This window comes from Heliangelus exortis, chromosome 29 (assembly GCF_036169615.1).
Source record: "Heliangelus exortis chromosome 29, bHelExo1.hap1, whole genome shotgun sequence".
Lineage (NCBI taxonomy): Eukaryota > Metazoa > Chordata > Aves > Apodiformes > Trochilidae > Heliangelus > Heliangelus exortis.
The window spans coordinates 3,416,716-3,438,444 of record NC_092450.1 but is presented as its reverse complement, the minus strand read 5'-3'; the positions used below and the strand labels follow the sequence as shown (position 1 = coordinate 3,438,444).

General features: G+C 57.6%; 3 protein-coding genes across 8 annotated transcripts; all 3 read left to right on the top strand.

The window, feature by feature from the left end:
* The first annotated feature begins 1,254 nt into the window (after positions 1–1,254).
* LOC139788615 (amine oxidase [copper-containing] 3-like) lies at positions 1,255–10,663 on the top strand. 4 transcript variants are annotated; one of them, XM_071728703.1, is made up of 5 exons: positions 1,255–4,522; positions 4,655–5,255; positions 8,697–8,982; positions 9,101–9,230; positions 9,754–10,663. In XM_071728703.1, the coding sequence occupies exons 1-5, from the start codon at positions 3,689–3,691 to the stop codon at positions 10,036–10,038; spliced, it is 2,136 nt and encodes a 711-aa protein (XP_071584804.1). In that variant the 5' UTR covers positions 1,255–3,688; the 3' UTR covers positions 10,039–10,663. The 4 variants fall into 4 exon arrangements, 3 of the variants coding, with proteins under 3 accessions (XP_071584804.1, XP_071584803.1, XP_071584802.1); XR_011722897.1 differs by lacking the exons at positions 1,255–4,522; positions 4,655–5,255 and adding an exon at positions 5,332–8,102 and having other exon boundaries at positions 9,754–10,106; positions 10,276–10,663; XM_071728702.1 differs by having other exon boundaries at positions 1,255–5,255.
* A 374-nt stretch (positions 10,664–11,037) lies between these two features.
* On the top strand, positions 11,038–14,989 carry LOC139788614 (amine oxidase [copper-containing] 3-like). 2 transcript variants are annotated; one of them, XM_071728699.1, is made up of 4 exons: positions 11,038–12,736; positions 12,830–13,115; positions 13,790–13,919; positions 14,052–14,989. In XM_071728699.1, exons 1-4 carry the CDS (start codon positions 11,167–11,169, stop codon positions 14,346–14,348), a joined length of 2,283 nt encoding a protein of 760 aa, XP_071584800.1. In that variant the 5' UTR covers positions 11,038–11,166; the 3' UTR covers positions 14,349–14,989. The 2 variants fall into 2 exon arrangements, with proteins under 2 accessions (XP_071584800.1, XP_071584801.1); XM_071728700.1 differs by lacking the exons at positions 13,790–13,919; positions 14,052–14,989 and adding an exon at positions 13,505–13,585.
* A 3,179-nt stretch (positions 14,990–18,168) lies between these two features.
* G6PC1 (glucose-6-phosphatase catalytic subunit 1) lies at positions 18,169–21,561 on the top strand. 2 transcript variants are annotated; one of them, XM_071728693.1, is made up of 5 exons: positions 18,169–18,497; positions 18,874–18,983; positions 19,695–19,803; positions 19,950–20,089; positions 20,503–21,561. In XM_071728693.1, the coding sequence occupies exons 1-5, from the start codon at positions 18,268–18,270 to the stop codon at positions 21,012–21,014; spliced, it is 1,101 nt and encodes a 366-aa protein (XP_071584794.1). In that variant the 5' UTR covers positions 18,169–18,267; the 3' UTR covers positions 21,015–21,561. The 2 variants fall into 2 exon arrangements, with proteins under 2 accessions (XP_071584794.1, XP_071584795.1); XM_071728694.1 differs by having other exon boundaries at positions 18,178–18,497; positions 19,974–20,089.
* The last annotated feature ends 168 nt before the right edge of the window (positions 21,562–21,729 follow it).

Sequence of the window (21,729 nt, the reverse complement as noted above, 5' to 3'; positions counted from 1 at the left end):
CACACTCGGGGTGCAGACGCTGTCCCTTGAGCATCCTGTCCCCGAGGCCCCTGCGAGCCCCCGGGCCCGGCTGCCCTTCCCGGTACCGCTAGATGGTGCCCGTGCCCGGCCCGGGGCTCCGGGGACACCTCCGTCCCCTCCGGCTCCCGCCCCGCCGCGCTTCCCGCGGGGTGGAAAGTGCTGCGGGAAGGTGGGAAGGGGCTGCTGGGGTCCGAGGCATCTGGACCATGCAGGGGGTTGAAACTAAATGATCTTTAACGTCTCTTCCAACTCAAACCGTGGTGTGTTCGTTCCGTGATGTGGTGCAGGGCTCGGCGGGGTGCAGCCCCAGGGGCTCCTCCTGGTGCAGCCAGAAGAACCCCTGCTCCTGGGGGTCTGTGCCCACCACCATCCTGTAAAGCCGTGGCCGTTGTCAGGGCTTTCATGCACAGGTTTTAGGCATCCCAGGTTGCACAAAGTGAGTGTTAAAACCAAGAGCAGAATGAAGGCACAGCAGCTGTGTGCAAGATGCAAACACTACCAGAAACTCAGCTGCAACAGGCAAGGGTCAGGCAGTTCCTCTGTTCTGTTTTGCCAGACTGACCCTGTGAGATGAGGAATGGGAGTGGGAGTTTTCCAAAGCCTGAGGTCTGCTTGGAGTGTGCTTCTGACCTGCCTGTGTTGGGAGGGCTGGCAGGATTTCTGTACCATGCTCTTTACCCAGCTGTCTGGCAGTCACTGACTCTGAGTTTCCATGACCCAAAAGCTGTCCGTCTCTAGGTTGGGTTTTTATAAATTTCAGAGACTATTTTTTGCCACCTCTACCTTTCTGTGTAAGCTAAAACCAGCACACTCCTCTCTTCCTTGCTTTGTTGGGGGTGACCTGAGCAATTTAGTAAATATAGGATATACTGATGGGCAGTACCTAAAAGCAGCCAAGTAGCCAAAGTAAACACGGGTGGGATGTGGATTCTCCACGTGAGCAGTGGGACAGAGATGGGCTGATGGGGCTGGGGAGCTGAGCTGTGGGCAGAGGTGTGTGCACCAAACAGGTCATAAACAAGTTGTGTTGCTGTTAGTGGAACATGTAATTTTTTAAATTCTAGGTTAGATTTAAGTTGGTTCATTCTTCTTTTGGAGAGGGTGCACAAGCAATTTGGTGAGATGTGTGTCCCCTAAAGATCCCTGATCACTTTCTCTTGCTGCAGTTTGACACAGGTTTCTTGGCTTTACAGGCTCAGTTACTTACTTCCTGAAATTTCCTGAAATTTCTTGAAATTTCTGCTTCCTGAAATTTCTGCTGCAAGATGGAGATGGGTTTAGGGCTATTCTGTTCATTCTGAAGCAGAGCTCCCAGAACATGCAAGCTGATTCTTGTGTGGCTTGTAATAGGCTTTAAAAGTCCTCATCCTGAAAAGTGCAGCAGAAATGGACACTTAATTAACCCAGTGGTCAGCATGTCCTGTAGTGGGGCAGAGCTTTCTCTGTGTCATTTGTATCCTTCAGCCCTGGGGTGTGTGCTGTGGGTTGCTGTGTCCCGGGGATGTCATTACGGTTTTAGGGTTTCTCTTTTTTTTTTTTTTTTTTTTTTCCAAATACCCAACATGCACAGGACTAGGAGTGTTCCCACACTTTATTTTCAGACATCCTCCAGGCACAGTGTAGGGTTGGGTTGTGATTTGTGGGGCAGCAAGGCCCGTGGAGTTTGTCCAGTTCTCTTCAACCACTGCTACGCTGCTCAGAAAATGACCATCTGTAATTGCAGCCTCTGCCTTGACTTTTAGGGACTTGGGATGCAAAAACCAAGGGGCAAAGTCAAAACTGAGAGCATCTGCATCAAAAGAGCATCTGCTCTTTTTGTTCTTCTTCAAGGAGATGCCCATGTGAGCACTGTGCTCATGCAGCACTCATAGGTGTGTGTTGCAGCAGAGGCCTCTTGGATCTCTGGGCAGCAGGAGGAATGACCTGGATCTGCTCCTGGACTGGGCAATTGTGCTTCTGAGTGGAGCAGATTCTGTGTTCCAGGCTTCCACCACAAAGGGATTCTTGCTTTAAGCCTCACCCCAGTAATCCTTGAAGCCTTGGTGACTTCATGGGCTGAAGGACTGGCTTGGAAGTCAGTGCTGCTTTGCTTAGTTTGGGGCTGCTCAGAGGCACTCGGTTCTGGAGGACAACTGAAAGCCAATGTGCAGGGAACTGCTGACACTTGCAGCCTCCTGTGTCACCAAGGCTTCTTCTCATCTCTCTCCCCATGCCTCGTGTCCATTGTACAGCCTGAGCACAGCATTGCACAAGTTGGCTGTTGAGGCTCTGCTGGCACAAGGGACAGTGAGGCAGACGTGACACGTGCTGGCACAGATGGGACGTGCATGGCCCCGACTGGAGAAGGCTGAGGCTGCCCACAGTGGTGAGGATAATGGAGCGTGTTGATGGCAACGTGGCCTTCTGCCTGCCAGTGTGGTGCCTGGTAACGATGGCCAAGGACAGCAGGGCAGGACCTGCTGCAGAGGAAGAGCTGGAGGCAGTGCTGAGGCTGGGGGGGACTGTCTCCCACTGGGAAGCTCTGATGGGAGGAGGATGGGAGGTGAGGTGAGCTGAGGTGAGGCTGGCAGGAGGAGTGGAAATGTTGGGTTGATTCTCCAGCCCTGGTTCTCTTGGATGCCTTTTGCTTCCCAGCACCAGCTCAGAGACAGACGGGGATTGTAGCTAAAGCACTGGATCTGGCATACCCTGAGCATCCACCACGTGGCAAGACAGAGCACCAAGTCCTGTTGTCTGCCCACCCTATTCTGCCAAAGTCTGTGAGAGAAACCTTGGGATGGCAGAGAGCAGTGGCCACTACCTTGGGCAGAAATCCTGGAGGTGCTGCTCAGCCTGGGCTGCTGGTGGGACAGCAGTGCTGGTGAGCACAGCCATCTGCTGCCTGTGTGAGTGAGGAAGGTTAAGGGTGGTTTTGCCCTTGAGGGAACTTCTCAGAAGATGCACCTCAGTTTGCCTTTGACTCAGAGACAAAAGCTGCATGATCCTGCTTCAGTGGAACGCTGGGGATTAGTCTGTCCATAGCTGCTCAGATGTGCAAACTTAGAGCTAGTGTTAACAGTGTGTTGGAGCCTGAATCTCATGCTGAACTACATCTCTTCCTGCCTGCCAAAGTTTTTCTACAACTACACAGATGAATGTGTTTTCAGCAAAGGCTGCTGTGTGGAAGATTTAAAAAAATAAAATAAAAAAAGTAACTCCAAGCTTTGGAATCATGCTGCCAGGGAGAATATTTACAAGGAAACAGCCTGATAAACAAGGAAATTCAGTAAGTTGCAAAGACCTGAAATTCTACAGTGGGGCAACAATTCCCACCCTGTCAGAGCTTCATCATGGTCCCAGCCACCTCGGGATGACTGCAGGATCTCCGTTTTTACAGGCAGCCTCAGGATGCCAGGTTGGATGGAAAAGTAACAGAATCATGTGAAACTTGTCTGAGTCACTGACCCTGCATCTCCACTAGTTCTTTCAGGGCACTTCTGGTGGAGGAGGACAGAGAGAGATCTGCCCTTTCTGGTCACCACAAATTTCAGATCTCCTCCCCTAGCCTCTCCCAGTCTTTTGTACTTTCTCTGTTAATTCATCCAGTGCGGCATAAACTGACAGAGCAGAGGCAGCAGCTACAAACCCTGCTCTCTACGCTGCCGTGAACGCCTCAGGACCAGCAGCCATGAACGTGAAAACGGTGCTCATCCTCCTCGTCCTGGCTTTAGCCACAATATTTGCCTTAGTCTGTGTGCTGCTGACCAGAGGAAGGGCCCCCAGCCCCTGCCAGCACCAACCCCCAGAGCAGCAGGACACCGGTGACAGCCAGAGCCTGATCTTTGCCGACCTGAGCCCCGAGGAGATGGTGCAAGTGGTGCGGTACCTGCAGGGACACCTCGGGGTGCAGCTGGTCGATGCCTCGCGTGCAAAGCCCTCCGAGAGCTGCATCGCCTCCGTCGATGTCCAGATCCCCACCAAGGCTGAGGTGCTGCGGTTCCTGGATGAGGGGGGGGCTCGGCCCGCCCGGGAGGCCTTGGCTGTGCTGTACTTTGGGAACCAGCCGGACCCCAACGTCACCGAGTACGTGGTGGGGCCGCTGCCGACGCCAACGTATCACCGGGACGTGACGGTGCAGAAGTACGGGGGGAAGGTGCCGTACCACCGCAGACCGACGCTGGCTGCTGAGTACAAACAGATCGGTGGGTTTTTAAAAAGCCAAGTGTTCCCTGCAGCTCCATCGTTCATGCTCCAGGTCATGGAGTATGATGGAGCCAGCCTAGCCGCCCTGTCAGCAGCTCCCCGTGGATTCCAGTCTGGAGATCGGATCACCTGGTTCGTTCTGTTTCAGAACGTGAGCGGGTTCTTTGTGCACCCGGTGGGGCTGGAGGTGCTGGTGGACCACAGCAGCCTGGACATCTCCCAGTGGGCGGTGAGCAGGGTCTTCTACAATGGGCAGTACTACAGGGACATGGCTCAGCTGGAGAGCGCCTACGTGCAGGGTCGCATCAGGGTGGAGAAGGTGAGGAAAGTGCCTCAGGACGGGGAGTTCTCCTCCATGAAGCCCCGAGCGCCGCCGGCCGCCCTGTTCCCTTTGCAGTATGAGCCCCAGGGACCCCGCTACAGCGTCCGGAACAACCACGTCCTCTTCCAGGCCTGGAGCTTCGCCTTTGGGATGAGCGGGAGCAGGGGCCTGCGCCTCTTTGACATCCGACACAAGGGGGAGAGGGTGGCCTACGAGATCAGCGTCCAAGAGGCGCTGTCAGTGTACGGCTCCAACTGCCCCGGGGGGATGTCCACCAGGTACATGGACGGGAGCTTCGGCATCGGGCGCTACACCTCCCCCTTGGTGCGAGGCGTTGACTGCCCCTACTCAGCGACCTACCTGGATGTCCACTACCTGGCTCATTCCCAGCTCCCCAGAGTTAGTAAAAACGCTCTCTGCATCTTTGAGCAGAACCTGGGCTCCCCCCTGAGGCGCCACTACTCCAACTTGCAGTCTCTCTACTACGGGGGGCTGGTCAACTCTGCTCTGGTGGTTCGGTCCATCGCCACCGTGGGCAACTACGACTACGTGTGGGACTTCATCTTCTACCAGAACGGAGCCATCGAAGGCAAGGTCCAGGCCACAGGCTACCCAAGTTCATCCTTTCTCCACGGGGATGGTCTGAGATATGGCAATAGGGTTTGGGAGCACACGCTGGGTACAGTGCACACCCATTCTGTCAACTACAAAGTGGACCTGGATGTGGGAGGTAGGTCTGAGTATTCCTTTAATGTCTGCTATGCTGGGAAACCCCAGGGCTTCAGGGGGATTGCCTCTTAGTCTGTAGGATCCCTAATAACTTGACATCGGCTTTTTCACTCCCCTAACCTCTTCTTTCATTGCAAAATTTTTTTCCGCTGTATAAAAGAGTCTGTCAAGGTTGTAGAGGTGGTAGCAGTATGGATTGTCTCAGCCCCAGGAAAGTATGAAAGGTAGCAGCAGAGAAATGTTTGTGTTTCCTTGAGGCTGCCTGGCTGGCACGGTGTGTTGCTGGCACAGACAGACGGGGAAACGCAGCCCTGTCTGTGGGGCTGGAGGTGTCAGTCTGCTCTTGGTGCTGCTCTTGCTGCTCCTTGTAGCTTGCGAAAGTCCTTTTCACATTTTGTCTGTCCTCACAAAGCAGGGTGGCTGGACCCGTGCTCTGCAGGGCTGAGCTTGTGCAGCTCTGTCCCCGTTTCTCTTTTCAGGAAACTTCTCAGCTGAGTCCTGAGTCCCGGGCTGCAAAGCTGCTGCAGTGAGCCAGTGAATTCCCTCGCTCCTGTGCGGTCACGGGTTTTGGTGCCAGATCCTGCAGAGGGTTATTTGGGTTTCAGAGCAGGTCCAGCAGCTCAGTGTCATCCTGCAGCCTCTGCTCCTCCCAGCGCAGCCGCTCCAGGTGCTGCCAGGGGTTTGGCGAGCGCTGCCTGTTCTCAGCAGGGAGCTTCCTCCCTCTCGGCCAGTCTGCCCACAGCCGGAGCCGGGCTGGAGCCACCAGGTCCCTTCCCTCAGGGGTGGGAGGGACTCAGATGTGGTGGAGAATGGCGACAGGGAGAACTGCATATGAGGATGCCAAGGAATCCTAGTGAAACGCTCTCCTGGTGAAAGGCTGCCCCCGAGGCACCAGGGCTGGCTGAGCCTCCCCTGCTCGGGACATGGGATGGGGTACCCTAGGAAACATAAAGGGCCCTGGGGCAGACCCAGGCCTGGGCTCTTCCTGGTGCCACCCAGAAGCAGAGAAACCCATCGGGAGCCTGGGGAGTGAGTCAGGCATCATCTTCCCCATCTGCCTTCCTTGGGGTGTCTGGGGTGGGGAGGAAACAGGCTGAGCTGGCTGGGACCTGTCCTCTGCTCTGGGAGTCCCACGGATGCTCCAGGCTCCCTCCCCACCTTGCAAGCGACGCCTTTACGCCCACAGTCCACGAATAAGTTAAGAGCTGGGTCTGCAGGTGAGGGACGGATTCTGGATGCTGCAGCCAAAGCCCGCACACTGTCTCTGCACTTGGAGAGATGAACCCCAAACTTCCCTACATTCTCCTGACTGGAGCTGCAGTGATAATCTTCATTCTGTCCTGCATGCTGCTGAGCCGGGGCAGGCAATCACCCAGCTGTGACTCCTGGCCCCGCATTGTGGAAAAGATGGGATCCACAAGCCAGAGCCTGATCTTTGCCGACCTGAGCCCCGAGGAGATGGTGCAAGTGGTGCGGTACCTGCAGGGACACCTCGGGGTGCAGCTGGTCGACGCCTCGCGTGCAAAGCCCTCCGAGAGCTGCATCGCCTCCGTCGACGTCCAGATCCCCACCAAGGCTGAGGTGCTGCGGTTCCTGGATGAGGGGGGGGCTCGGCCCGCCCGGGAGGCCTTGGCTGTGCTGTACTTTGGGAACCAGCCGGACCCCAACGTCACCGAGTACGTGGTGGGGCCACTGCCGACGCCAACGTATCACCGGGACGTGACGGTGCAGAAGTACGGGGGGAAGGTGCCGTACCACCGCAGACCCATGCTGGGCAGCGAGTATGAGCAGCTTGGAGTGTTCCTAAAGACGATGGCATTTGCTGCAGCCCCAACCTTCCTGAAAGAAGTGTTTGAGTATGATGGCACCAATGTGGCGTTTCAAACCACAGCCCCTCACGGGTTCCACTCTGGAGACCGTAAGTCCTGGTTCATCGTGTTTCAGAACGTGAGCGGGTTCTTTGTGCACCCGGTGGGGCTGGAGGTGCTGGTGGACCACAGCAGCCTGGACATCTCCCAGTGGGCGGTGAGCAGGGTCTTCTACAATGGGCAGTACTACAGGGACATGGCTCAGCTGGAGAGCGCCTACGTGCAGGGTCGCATCAGGGTGGAGAAGGTGAGGAAAGTGCCTCAGGACGGGGAGTTCTCCTCCATGAAGCCCCGAGCGCCGCCGGCCGCCCTGTTCCCTTTGCAGTATGAGCCCCAGGGACCCCGCTACAGCGTCCGGAACAACCACGTCCTCTTCCAGGCCTGGAGCTTCGCCTTTGGGATGAGCGGGAGCAGGGGCCTGCGCCTCTTTGACATCCGACACAAGGGGGAGAGGGTGGCCTACGAGATCAGCGTCCAAGAGGCGCTGTCAGTGTACGGCTCCAACTGCCCCGGGGGGATGTCCACCAGGTACATGGACGGGAGCTTCGGCATCGGGCGCTACACCTCCCCCTTGGTGCGAGGCGTTGACTGCCCCTACTCAGCGACCTACCTGGATGTCCACTACCTGGCTCATTCCCAGCTCCCCAGAGTTAGTAAAAATGCTCTCTGCATCTTCGAGCAGAACCTGGGCTCCCCCCTGAGGCGCCACTACTCCAACTTGCAGTCTCTCTACTACGGGGGGCTGGTCAACTCTGCTCTGGTGGTTCGGTCCATCGCCACCGTGGGCAACTACGACTACGTGTGGGACTTCATCTTCTACCAGAGCGGAGCCATCGAAGGCAAGGTCCAGGCCACAGGCTACCCAAGTTCATCCTTTCTCCACGGGGATGGTCTGAGATATGGCAATAGGGTTTGGGAGCACACTCTGGGTATGATACGCACCCATTCTGTCAACTATAAAGTGGACCTGGATGTGGGAGGTAGGTCTGGGTCTGGTCTCTTCTTTGTGGCTTCCCTGAGTAGTTCTAGACTCCTAAAACTTGACATTTGGGATTTTTTCCTCCGCACTGTAATTTCCACAGATTTGTTATGTCTTGTGCCCCTCTCCTTGCTCTGAGCCTCTGGCTCATGACTCTCCTTTGTGAGAGCACAGCTCCAGCTCTGTGATGTGCAAATGTGCTCAGAGCTGGGGCCCTTCCAAGGGCTTTGTAAATGCTGATGCTGATGAGGGCAAGCTCAGCATCTGGGCCATGGGGCGCTTGATTTAATTAGACTGTGCTTGCAAGAGGAAACAAACCTGTTCTCCTGCTCCCCTCTTTTCCCCAGGGATAGTGGTGTCTGCCATGGCATGGTGCTGCCTGGCTCAGACAGGTACAGTTGTAGAGCCATAGATTAATGTACACAATGTGCCATCCTGCTGCCACCGGGCTGCCAACTGCTCATGGGCAGGAGCCAGTGCTCAAGCCCTGGGCACTGGAAGGGAGGATGGGGGGAGTGAGGTTTGGCTGCAGTGATGTCCATGTGGAGCAAGGGGCTGCAGAGATGCTCCTTAGTGACTTCCTTTTGCTTCACAGGGGTTAAAAACTCCCTGGTTGCCCATGACATGGCATTTGAGATGACGAGGGCACCCTGGAGCATGGAGCAGCAGATAGAGCGCCCGCGACTCACCAAGAAAGTCCTGGACACAGAGGACCAGGCTGCCTTCCGGCTCCAGTCAAAGATGCCCAGATACATCTACTTTGCAGCCAACAGCAAAAACAAGTGGGGTCACCAGCGTGGTTACAGGATCCAGATCACCAGTTTTGCAGGGGACCATGTCCCTGAAGCCAGCTCCATGGAGAAGGCCATCAGCTGGGCAAGGTCAGGACGTTCTGACAGGGATGGCAGATTCTTGGAGATGCCCCCAAGCTTCTCTGAGGAGCTGGCTTAGTCCTGCCCTGCCTCTGCGTGCTGCTCCCAACTCTTTTCTTATCCTCAGGTACCAGCTGGCTGTCACCCGGAGGAAGGAGAAGGAGCCCACCAGCACCAGCATCTACAACCAGAATGACCCCTGGACTCCCACTGTCGCCTTCGCTGACTTCATCAACAATGAGACCATCACCAATGAGGTGAGCAGGGGTCCTCCAGGCTGAGTGGGACCCCCAGAGCTGTGCCAGGTCCTGAGTGACCCCTCACTGCATGCTGGGGTGACCCCAGCCCTGCCCACAGCCCAGCAGGAGAGCAGCAGCCCTGGGGAATGAGAAAAGTGGATTTGAGCATCCCCTTTTCTGTGTCTCTGCTTGTGCTTTGCTCAGAGGGCACAGATCAACAGGCAGAGTGGGAACGTGTTTCTCACGATGGAAAAGGGCTGGCAAAATGCCAGAAAAAAATCTCTGGGGGGCAAAGGCTTGGTCGTGGGGGTCACAAAAAGGGCCTTTTTGCTGGGTGGGTGTCTGCAGCCATGGCTGCAGGCAGGTCTTTGGGGAGGGGATCTTTCCCAGGCCAGGGGAGCTTGGTATGTGTGAAACGTGGGCTGGCTGGTGCCTGTGGAGGTCCCCTCTGCTCTCCTGTAACTTTCCCTGGCCCCTGAGCAGATTTCAGTGGCTGCCACCTTCTGAAATAACTGAGGTCTTGTGGCTCTTCCCTGCCCAGGACCTGGTTGCCTGGATAACCACCGGTTTCCTTCACATCCCACACTCTGAGGATATTCCCAACACTGTGACCGTGGGAAACTCAGTTGGCTTTCTCCTGAGACCCTACAACTACTATGACCTGGACCCCTCCATATACTCACACGATGGAGTGTTCTTCACCAGCGAGCAGGACTTCACCTCCTGTGAGATCAACCCCGTGGCGTGCCTGCCCAAAACTGCCTCTTGTTTGCCAAACTTCCCCCCATTCACCTATGATGGCTTCCAAAATACGAGCAGGCTCTAACACTCCAGGATGGTGTTAGGAGACAGATTCAGAGGCACCAGGTTGACTGTTCTGTCTCAGATTTTCAGGTATTTTTAGGGAAGTTGTCTCAGTTTCCAGGTGTGCAATGGCTTCACTTTTTATCATTGCTTTTGTAATAGTGCTGTTTAAAAGGGAAGCATCATCTTCCTGTCATGATGGCAGAGGGGAGGGAGCCTGTGTTATCTCTGTTAATTGCTGAATTTGCGTCTGTTGCAGGAGGAAAGCGAGGAGAAAACCCCCTTCCTCTGTTGTAGAAGCAAGCGTTGTGTAGTGCCTATCTCAGGTTATAAAAATGAAAACAGTTCCCATCCAGCGCCCTCTCGAGTGTCTCGTTCTTACTATTCACACCCGAGCCGGCCGGGGCTCGGTGCGGGGTCTGTGTCGTGTTTCCAGCTCCGCAACCAGGCTCCAGGAGCAGGGAGGGTCCAGCCGGAGGGACGGGATGGGATTCCGGGGGTGTCCAGGGAGGACCGAGGCACCGAGCTCTGTGGCTGCTCGGGGTGAGGCTGGAGCAGAGCTGGGACCCGACGGGCTGCAAGCTCTAGAGCACCCCCCGGAGTGAGAGAAGGCGAAGGAGGGGACTGTAGCAAGTCCCGTCCCACTTGGTGTTTCTGCCCAAACCAGCTGATCCTCGGCCCCTCACAGCCCGATGTGGCCGGATCCACACGAGAACCCTCCTCCAGCCTCGAGTGCAGGACCTGTTCAACACGGGCGGTGCCACTGCCTCCTGCCGGGATACTCGGGGAGATCTGGAACCCTCGATCTCCCCTCACAGCTCCATCCATGCCAGGATACAGCCAAAGATCAGGAAGGCCAGATGTAGAAGCATCTGTTTGTTTACTTAAAATTCTGATCCGCCGGGGGCAGCAGAGCCACTTTAAGTTGCCTTTTATGGTTTTCAGCAAATCCTGGGCTTGTCTGAGAACATCCCCCTGCACCCTCCCCACAAGCTCCGCCGAGCTATTCCTTGTTGAGAAAACGGGTGAAAAAAAAAAATAAATCAAACCCAACCAAAGCCAGCCCTTTCTGTCAGGGGGTTGCTGGGAGGATTCTGCAGCTGGGAACCAGCTCTGACCGACTGTGAGAGCTCCCAGTGCCTCAGCAGCCATGAACGTGAAAACGGTGCTCATCCTCCTCGTCCTGGCTTTAGCCACAATATTTGCCTTAGTCTGTGTGCTGCTGACCAGAGGAAGGGCCCCCAGCCCCTGCCAGCACCAGCCCCCAGAGCAGCAGGACACCGGTGACAGCCAGAGCCTGATCTTTGCCGACCTGAGCCCCGAGGAGATGGTGCAAGTGGTGCGGTACCTGCAGGGACACCTCGGGGTGCAGCTGGTCGACGCCTCGCGTGCAAAGCCCTCCGAGAGCTGCATCGCCTCCATCGACGTCCAGATCCCCACCAAGGCTGAGGTGCTGCGGTTCCTGGATGAGGGGGGGGCTCGGCCCGCCCGGGAGGCCTTGGCTGTGCTGTACTTTGGGAACCAGCCGGACCCCAACGTCACCGAGTACGTGGTGGGGCCGCTGCCGACGCCAACGTATCACCGGGACGTGACGGTGCAGAAGTACGGGGGGAAGGTGCCGTACCACCGCAGACCTGTCACCACCAAGGAGTACTCGGATATCAACACCCTCATCCAGCAGGAGCTGAGGAAGGCACCGCGCTTCCTCACCGCATGCTGTGAGTCCGATGGGACTGACCTTGCCATCCTCACCACGGCGCCGCGGGGCTTTAGGTCTGGTGACCGTGCCACCTGGTTTGTCCTCTTCCACAACGTGGCTGGCACTGGTTACTACCTCTCACCGGTGGGGCTGGAGGTGCTGGTGGAGCACAGGGACCTCCACGTCTCCCGTTGGCAGCTTCACAAAGTCTTCTACAGTGGCCAGTACTTTGCCAGCATGGGGGATCTAGAGAAGGCGTTTGTGGACAACTTGCTGGAGGTCACCAGGATTGAGAAGCCCCCGGCTGAGGGGGTGCTGGGCTCAATGAGACCCCGGCACCCACCGGGCTCCATGGAGCCGCTGCAGTACGAGCCCCAGGGTCCCCGCTACCGTGTGCAGGACAACCGTGTCACCTTCCAGGGCTGGAGCGTTGCCTTTGGCATGAACCCCAACTCTGGCCCTCGCCTCTTTGACATCAGGTACCGCGGGGAGAGGATTGTCTACGAGCTGAGTCTCCAGGAAGCCTTAGCCCTGTATGGCTCCAACTGCCCCGGGGGCATGTCCACCCGGTACCTGGATGGGAGCTATGGCATTGGCAGGTTTGCCTACGAGCTTGTCCGTGGCCTCGACTGTCCCTATGCTGCAACCTACGTGGACCAGCACTACCTGGCAGAGTCAGAGACCCCCAAAACCAACCAAAACTCCCTCTGCATTTTTGAGCACGATGCTGCTCTCCCTCTGCGGCGCCACTTCTCTGACTCGCAGTCCCTGTACTACGGTGGGCTGCGGAGAAACACTCTGGTCATCCGTGCCATCTCCACTCTATTCAACTATGACTACATCTGGGACTTCATGTTCCACGCCAGTGGGGCTGTGGAGGTCAGGGTGCACGCCACGGGCTACATCAGCTCCTCCTTCCTCCATGGCCGAGGCACAAACTACGGCAACAGGGTCGGGATGCACACGCTGGGGACGATGCATCTGCACCACATCCACTACAAGGTGGACCTGGATGTTGATGGTAGGTCCAGGTGATTGTGTGCATGTCCATCTGCCAGTTTGCCATCTGCCTCAGGCACAGAGCTCCAAAAGTGTTTTCCCTTCTGTTTCACAGGGCAGCTGAACTCTGTGGAGACCCAGGACATGGAGTATGAGCTTGTGAAAGCCCCCTGGAGCATGCAGAACACCATCGAGCGGCCGTACCTCCGCAGGGAGAGGCTGGAAAAGGAGGATGAGGCTGCATTCCTGCTCAAGGCCCCCCTGCCCCGCTACCTCTCCTTCGCCAGCCCCAAGACCAACAAGTGGGGGCACTCACGGAGCTACAGGATCCAGATCACCAGCTCGTCTGGGGAGCACCTGCCCATCAGCAGCCCCATGGAGAGGGCCATCAGCTGGGGCAGGTGGGTGCTGGGGTGCTCAGTGTGTGTCCCTTCTTCCAGCCCTGCCTCTCGAAGGACAGGGGGATGCTGCTGCCCAGCAGGGCTGTGCCAGGCTGCAGGGATGAGCCAAACAGTGAACATGCATATTCTTTTTGCTCTGAAAATCCCTTGGAAAGTTGATCAATGGCATCTGTTTGTTGTAGTTCACAAGCAGATAAGATTAATTTAGAGCAATCAGATGTGTTTTTCCCTGCCAGGGTAATCAGGCTGTAGGATGAGCTCCCACAGGAAGCTCTGACATCCCCAGGTCTTGACATTTTAATGTAGGACAGAATGTCTAGGAAAATGCTTGGGGTTAGCACAGAGCTGGCTCAGTGCCAGGGTGAAATTTAACTGCTCACATTCTGCAGGAGCTAAAAATGGCTGTGGCTGAAGTGAGTGTTGGGCAGGAGCAGCAGTGACTCTGCCTGAATGGGGTTGTGTTTCCAGCCATGCTGAACAAATTGAGGTACTGGGGCTGCTGCCTGTCATGTCAGACTGGTGCCTGCCAGCCCTCTCACTCCCTACCCCTGGACAGAGTGTCCTTCCTGGGTGTCCCTGGGCATCCAGCCCTGTGGGGGGGGTGTCCCTAGGGTGCCATGCTGCGTGTCCCCCAATATGGTGGGGACAAATCCCTCTGCTCCCCGTGCTGGCAGGTACCAGCTGGCTGTCACCCGGAGAAAAGAGGAGGAGCCCACCAGCACCAGCATCTACAACCAGAATGACCCCTGGACACCCACTGTTGCCTTTGCTGACTTCATCAACAATGAGAGCATCATCGATGAGGTGAGTGGGGGGTCCTCTGGGCAGAGGGGAGCCAAGCACCATGGATGCTGTCCCTTTTGGCCATGGGATGGGTGACACCTCTGGCCGGGGCTGGAGGGGTCCTGACAGGCACCCATCTCACCTTCTGCCCAGGACCTGGTTGCCTGGATCTCTGTGGGGTTCCTGCACGTCCCCCATGCTGAAGACGTCCCCAACACGGTGACCGTGGGGAATGGTGTTGGATTTTTCCTGAGGCCCTACAACTACTTCGATGAGGACCCCTCAGTGGACTCACCTGACAGCATCTACTTCAGCAGGGAGCAGGACCTGGGTGTGTGCAGCACCAACAGGCTGGCCTGCCCACCCCCTGCCTGTGCCCCCCTCCTGCCCCCCTTCCACTATGGGGGCTTCCTCAACCTCAGCCTGGCCCTGCCACCCAACAGGCTCTGATGGGGATGGGGCTGCTGCTGTCCCCATCCCCACTGGTACAAGTGGCCTGGGGGACAGCTGGGGGGCTCTGGCAGTGGGCAGGGGCTGGCTCTGCCACCACACCAGGACCTGTCCCCCCCATCCCTGGTGTGTTGTGTGGTCAGGATCAGTTTTTTGGACAAGTTCACCTCTTGTTTTGGTGGTGAAGGCAGACTCAAAGCCTCTGGAAAACAGCCCCTGGGAGTGATTTCTGGATCCTCAATCCAGGAGGGAGCCCAAAGGGCTATGGGTGCCCACAGCCACTCTCCTTCTCTGGCACCATAGCTCCTGCTGCTTCCCCAAGGTAGGTGGGTGCACGTGGGGTGATGGTGCTGACCAGGGATGCACAGAGCTCCCCTTGGAGCCATGCTCCACACCCAGGTTGTGCCCAGCGTGGCTGGAGCAGGTGCAATGGTGGCCAACAGCTCCAGGATGCCCAAAACATCCACCCAGCCCCATAGCAATACTGTGCTCTGCCTGATGTGATGGTGCCAGGCTCTGGGGACAGGGACAGCATGAGGAGCATCCTGCAGGGCTGCAGGATGGGCAATCCCTGGGCTGGGCTGCCCCATGTCCACCCCTCCCCAATAAACACAACCCAGTGTGGGGTTTTTTTAAGCAAACTGTCGTGTTGCTCATGGGTGCTGCTTTGGTCAGAGCCCCAGCATGGGTGGTGCTAGTGACCCATAAATCTCAGTCCCAGCTCAGCCCTTGGTGCTTGGGGGGGGTCCAGTACTGCACCCAGCAGGGCTGCACAAGCATGCACCAACTGTGCTCTTGGACCCTGGGTGCTGGCAGGAGGCTCCTGTTGGGGAATATGGCACAAACAAGGCAGTTAATGTGTAACTCCTGTACAGAGCTGTCCTTGGCTGCTGCTCAGCCCCTGCCAGCGTGGGGACCCGTGCTCCTGCACCCTGGCTGCATGCACAGCCCAGCTGGACCCCACGGCCTCCAGAGCCCACCTGGGCTGGGGACACTGAGGGGCTCAGCAGGGCCAGTTCAGCTCCAGCCTCATGGCCCTGCCTTGGCCCCTGGGCTCACTGCAGTGGAGGGGAAGGGATGTTGGGCAGTTCAGTGGGTGAGCTGCAGAGGTCCCTGGGTCCCTTGGGGTGAGAGTGGGATGGTGCCCTAGGGACACCCCCTGGGTCGTGGGGGGAGCAGGCAGCTCACTCCCTGTGAGGGGAAGGTTGCAGCCAGCTGGGTCCCTGCCTGCTGCTGTGTGCCCTCATGTTTGCAAGTGCTTCTGGACTCTGCCCGTGTGCTGACACAGGTGGGTGCAGCCATGCTCCCATGCTGGCAGTTACAGGCTCCCTGCCCAGCTCCGGACCTTGCAGCAGGCTGGGAACTTTCTGGATGAAACCTTGGCACAGTGTGCAGCACATCACGTTACAGCAACCCATGCCCTGCATCTCCTCCTGCATCCAGTGCCTTGGGAATCACAGGGACACTGTGTCCCCAAGCCAGACACTTCCCCTGGAAGGCAAACAGCTCCTGGGCTGCCAGCTCATCCCTGGTCTTGTGGTATGTAGTGCTGAAGTAAAAGCACACCCAGCCTGGTCCCATTCCTCCCCTGGGAAAGCCACTCCAGCTGAGGATGAGCTGGAGCCCATCACGGTGCTCCCAGAGCAGGAGGCCAAAGAGGCCAGGATGCCAAGCCCCATGGTCACCAGTTCTGGCTGGTCCCAGTGCCACACTGCAGTGGGTCGTGCAGCCTGGTCACCATGCAGGGGGCACTGGCCTGGGCCACTCCACTGGCATCACAACTCCACCAGCAATGCTCCATGCTCACTCCCATGCTGTGCTGGGATGGAGGAGGTGGCTGCTCCAGACCCATGCTCCTGCTCCTGTTCTTTTTCCCAGCCTCTCCCTGCTGTGGCCCCAGTTTTCCTGTGGTGACTTTTTTCCAAGGTTACTGGAGTGTGTTTGTGTCCAACCCCCCAGCACCTTTTGCCCCTATTTTCTGCTGTGCAATCTCTTGGGGAGAATTTATTGCTGACTGGTTCAAACTATTTTTGATGTAGAAGCCAAGTCTGTCGCATTCCTTCACACTAGCCAAACCCACTCTTGGTTGAGGACCTTGGAATGAGCTGTTGGGGAATTTGTTTTGAAAGAGTAATTCAATTTCCGTGCAAACTTGTGCTTTGGTGTTTTGTTGGTTTTGTTTTTTGTTTGATTGGTTTTTTTGTCGTTGTTGTTCGTTCGTTTTGTTTGGGCTTTTTGGGGGGTTTTTTTGTTTGTTTTTGAATGGTGTTTGTAGCTTGAGAGCTCGATCCAGGGCAGGGATGATGCCTCGGTTGAGGCTGGGCTGGGAGGGGCCGGGAGGAGCAGCCCTTGGCAGGGACCCCGCCTATAATCGAGGCCGATCCTGCAGCCTTCGCACCGCTCCTGTCCATCGCCTTTTCACCGAGGGCAGATGGGAAACTCCCTCTCGACAGAACCTTTCTGAGCCCCCGGGTCCTGCCTCCCCCCGGAGGGGTCTCCATTGCCGCCCCACGGCAGCTCCCTGGGGCCAAAGAAACTCTGCAGGTCCGTGGGGGCAGCCCCAGCCTTCTGCAGCCAAAGACGAGGCAGATTCTGACCATCCAGCTGCCTCCGGAGCAGGAGTGTTTGCAAACACCATCCCTCTTCCTCGGCCTGGCAGTTCCTGTGCCTGTGTTCCCGGGAGGAATGGTTGCAGTGTTTCTGCCTCGCAGATGCTGTCGGGGGCAGAGCTGCTGCCTCTGGGCAGGACTCATCTCCGGCTCTGCACCTCAGCAAACAGCACAGGGCAGCGGTTCAAGGATCTTGACCTGAACTTTCCCGAGGAGGGAGATAAGTGATGCATTTTCACTGTCTGCTAATCATTAACACCTCCTGTCCTGTTCGGCTGCTGCCTGCTCGACGGCTGCCGGGCTGCGTGTCCGTGATGGCCGGGCAGAGCCGGGGAAGGAGGTTCCTCCTGCCAGGCTGTCTCCGTGCCCTCGGGCTCCAGGAGAGAATTTCTGATTCACTCTTACGTCCTGGGGAAGATCAGGGCGAGAAAGCTGCGGTTCCAGCACTGCTGCCCGTCGGGGTGGGGAAAGGCCCCAGGCAGGGGCTTGGCAGCTGCAGCGTGAGTGGTGTGTTCAGCTCCATCCAGGGGTCTGATGGGACAGTTTTGTGCAGGAGGGGGTTAATCTCGGGAAGCTGTGGACCTCATTTGCAAAGGTTCTTTAACCCCACACTATAGATCAGGAAAATGTGGCTGGCAGCCAGGAGCTCCCTGGGGCTGCAAGGAGCTCCAGAAAAGGCTTGGAAGGTTTCCCATTGCACAGAGCCCTCGTTAAGTCAGCCTGGCACACACCCGGGCAGCATGTGTTTCCTCATCAGCTGGAGCTTTCAGCTGCTGTGGGGGTGGTGAGCAGCCAGCCCCCCACATCATGTCCCTGTGACCCACCCCACACTTCTGGGCACCCTTGTGATGCTCCAGGGGTGCTTGGGGTGATAGGAGGTGGATGTCATGGCTCAGGGCTGCAGCAGCCTTGAGTTGCTGCTTGGGCAGCTTAGATCTGTGCCCTGATGGCAGAGCTGGGGCACAGACTGTTCTGTGGGGCAGCAGAAGGACCAAGGCTGCAGGGTCCTCCAGAGGCAGCAGCCTGCATGCTGCAGGGAAGGGATGGTGTGAGGAAGGGTTAAGGTGCTGGTGTCAGGGCTCCCCATGCTCCTCAAAGCCTGTTTTCTCCCTTTTACGTAAGTTATTCCAAACATGTTTGTAACAAACTCCCCCCCCTCTTCCCGGTGATGCACCTTTGGCAAAAGTGGTTTTAGGTCCAAAGATCAGTGCTGGGACAAGCGACCTGCCTGCAGCAAACAAGTGCCCACAGAGTATAAAACCCCACAGGCAGGGCTGAGCTGCACCAAGGGGCAGCGGCTGCGGCGGGGAATGGAGGCAAACATGGACCTCCTGCACGATGCGGGCATCCGAGCAACACACTGGCTGCAGGAGAGCTTCCAGGGCTCCCAGGAGTGGTTCCTCTTCATCTCCTTTGCTGCTGACCTCAGGAACGCTTTCTTTGTCCTCTTCCCTATCTGGTTCCACTGCAGTGAGGCAGTGGGTGTCCGGCTCATCTGGGTGGCTGTCATCGGCGACTGGCTCAACCTCATCTTCAAGTGGTGAGTGGCCCCGTGCCACAGCTCCCTCCAGGCCTGTTGGCACAGCTGGATTAATGTGGGTCAGGTGTGTGCTCTCAGCCTTGACACTGATGTAAACCAGACCAGAGTTTGGCCTCCAGCTTGGCAGTGGTAATTGTGGCTCCTTCCTGAGCTCTGCTGGGCTCTGGTACCATCCCTGCAGCTGTGTCGCAGCATTCCCACGTTTTGGGGCTGTGGGGGCCAAGTGACCAGCTGGATGCTGTGTCTGTCTGGATGCCCCCGACCTCTCATGGGTTCTTTGCCTCTTCCAATTCCCACAGCAGAGCTGAAACTGCAGCCATGCCCACCTGCTCTGGTGCCCAGGAGATCTACAGCCCCTGTTGTCTTTTCTTTTCAGGATCCTTTTTGGGGAGAGACCGTACTGGTGGGTCCATGAGACGGATTATTACAGGAACATGTCTGCTCCAGCGATCCAACAGTTCCCACTCACCTGTGAGACTGGCCCTGGTAGGGTCCACCAGACACTGCAGGAGCAGTGGGGTCTTGCCCAGGGCCTTGGTCCCCACAGTGGGGCTGCTGGCACAGCCAAGGCTGTGGCTGGCAGCCCACTGGTGGCACAGCCCCCTGGAGCCTCGTGAGTGGGGCTGTTATGGCCAAGCCATGGGCCCACTGTGCTGTCACAGGGGGAGTAAGGCAATCCCTGCACAGAGCAGACCTTGACCCTCAGTGCAGATTTAGTGGCTCAGCACAAACACCAACCTTGGCCCGTGCTGGGGCCGTGCTCTGCCTCCAGCCCCAAACACAGATGGCTGCTTGGTGGGGAAGAGGCTCACCCAGTTCCAGAGCAGCTCTGTCTGTACTTTGCCCGTGGCTTTCCACGGGGCTGGGGAAGGGCTGCAGGTGTCCCCAGCGTGCTCAGCACAAGCCACCAGGGATATTCAGTGCCCTCTGCACTGCAGGTGGGTGGCAGAGCCAGAGCTGTGCTCCCACACTGCTTCTGCCCTGCTGTCCTCTGCTCCAGCCCCACCGGTGCCTGGGGACAGACCTGGGTGCCTGTTGGAGAGGTGGCACTGTGACCACTGTCAGACAGGTGCTGGGTGCCATGTCACCCAGCATCACAGCCCCTGGAGCCTGGGCTGCTACCCAGGAGCCCCCCACCACAACGTAACAGCCCCCTCTGAACTGGGGGGTCTGACCTGGGGCTCTCATTTCACCCAGGGAGCCCCTCTGGCCATGCTATGGGTGCAGCAGGTGTGTACTATGTCATGGTGACAGCCCTCCTCTCTGCTGCCACGGGGAAGAAACAGTCGAAGACACTCAAATACTGGTAAGCTGTGTGCCAAAACCTTCTGTGCTCTGCCAGCACAGCACGGCCCACCCGGGAACATGGCTGTGGGCAGATGGCCAGGCTGTGGCACTGGGGTGGGGTGTGCAGGAGGGTGGCTGGGTGCTGCTTAGGTAGGTGATGAGCAGGATGTGTCTCCCTGCCCCTCACAGGGTGCTGTGGATGGTGCTTTGGACGGGTTTCTGGGCAGTTCAGGTCTGTGTCTGCCTGTCCCGAGTCTTCATTGCTGCCCATTTCCCCCACCAGGTCATTGTGGGGGTCATCTCAGGTGAGTCACAGACACCCCCTGACCCCCTTCCCCACAGCACTGTGGTCACTGTGGTGACAGAAAGCTGCATCTGTAGCTCTGCAGCTACGGCCCTTATTGTCACAGGTACAATTCCATCCAGGACATGTCCTTGTCCCATTTGAGGCACAAATCCCAGTAAGGGCACTGCCAGCTGTTTCTGGTGGGCCAAAGGCACAGGCAACACGGGTTTGGGGTGTGAAAGGGTCATCCCTGGGCAAAGGGGGCAGAATCAGCCATCTCTGAGGAACAGCACACAGCAGTGGCCATCAGAGCAGTCCCTGGCACTTGTCCCCCACCAGAGCACCCATGGCTGTGGGGTCTGTTCAGGGCCACCACCCCGAGGCAGTGATCACTGATCAGTGCTGCCTCCTCTCACACTTTGTTACCTTCAGGGATGGCTGTGGCCAAGAGTTTCCAGCACATCCACTTCATCTACTCTGCCAGTCTCCGCCGGTACCTGGGCATCACCTTCTTCCTCTTCAGCTTTGCTCTGGGCTTCTACCTCCTGCTGCGGGTGGTCAACGTGGACCTGCTCTGGACACTGGAGAAGGCTCGGAAGTGGTGTGCCCACCCTGAGTGGGTCCACATCGACACCACCCCCTTCGCCAGCCTCATCCGTAACTTGGGAATCCTCTTTGGGATGGGCTTGGCCCTCAACTCCCACATGTACCTGGAGAGCTGCAGGGGGAAGCAGGGCCAGCAGCTGCCCTTCCGCCTGGGCTGCATTGTCACCTCCCTCCTTGTCCTACACCTCTTTGATGCCTTCAAGCCACCCTCCCACATGCAGCTCCTCTTCTACCTCCTCTCCTTCTGCAAGAGTGCAGCTGTGCCTCTGGCCACCGTCGGCCTCATCCCCTACTGCATCTCACAGCTCCTGACCACGCAGGACAAGAAAGCTGCTTAAGGGACATCCCTGCAGGTAACTGTGTGCCTGGGCAAGCAGCCACCCGGGCTCTGGGGCACTCAGAGGACCCGGGCTGCACCCCAGGCACTGTTTGCTCCCTGCTAAATCTGCACAGACTGACTCCACTCCGGGAGCTGCTGCAGAGGCCGGGCTGGCAGCGCTGCTGGGTGGCTCCTGTGGCACCGACCCACACCAGTTGTGCCACGGTGATGGTGGCACAGGGAGCCCTGTGCTCCCAGGGCTTTCCCGCTCTCCCTCGTGGGGTCATCAGCCAGGAGCTGGCAGCAGAGGGGGGGAAGACCCCCACGCTTCCCTGCAGCTCATGGGGACGTCACCTCCAGGCTGCAGGGCTGGGGATGGCACCACTGGGAGCAGGGTGCTCACCCACGGGTGCTCAGGGTCTGCTGGTGAGGCAGCTGTTAGAGGAACAGGCAGACACTGTGGAGATAAAGCACTGGTTTGAGGACCCCCCGGCCCTGGGGTGTACTGATAGGCACGGGTGTGACTGTCAGCACGAGGGGTTTTATTAAAGCTGAAGGTGTGTTTAGCTGGTGAGTTTGGCAGTCGTCCTGGTCAGTGAGGTGGGATGGGGATTGGGTCCCAGCCCCACAGCGGGGGCTGCTGGTGGCTTTGAAGGAACGAGGTCTCTCCTGGGGTGCTGCTCCCATCATCACCCACCACACACGGTCAAACCACGGGGACACAGAGTCAGTCC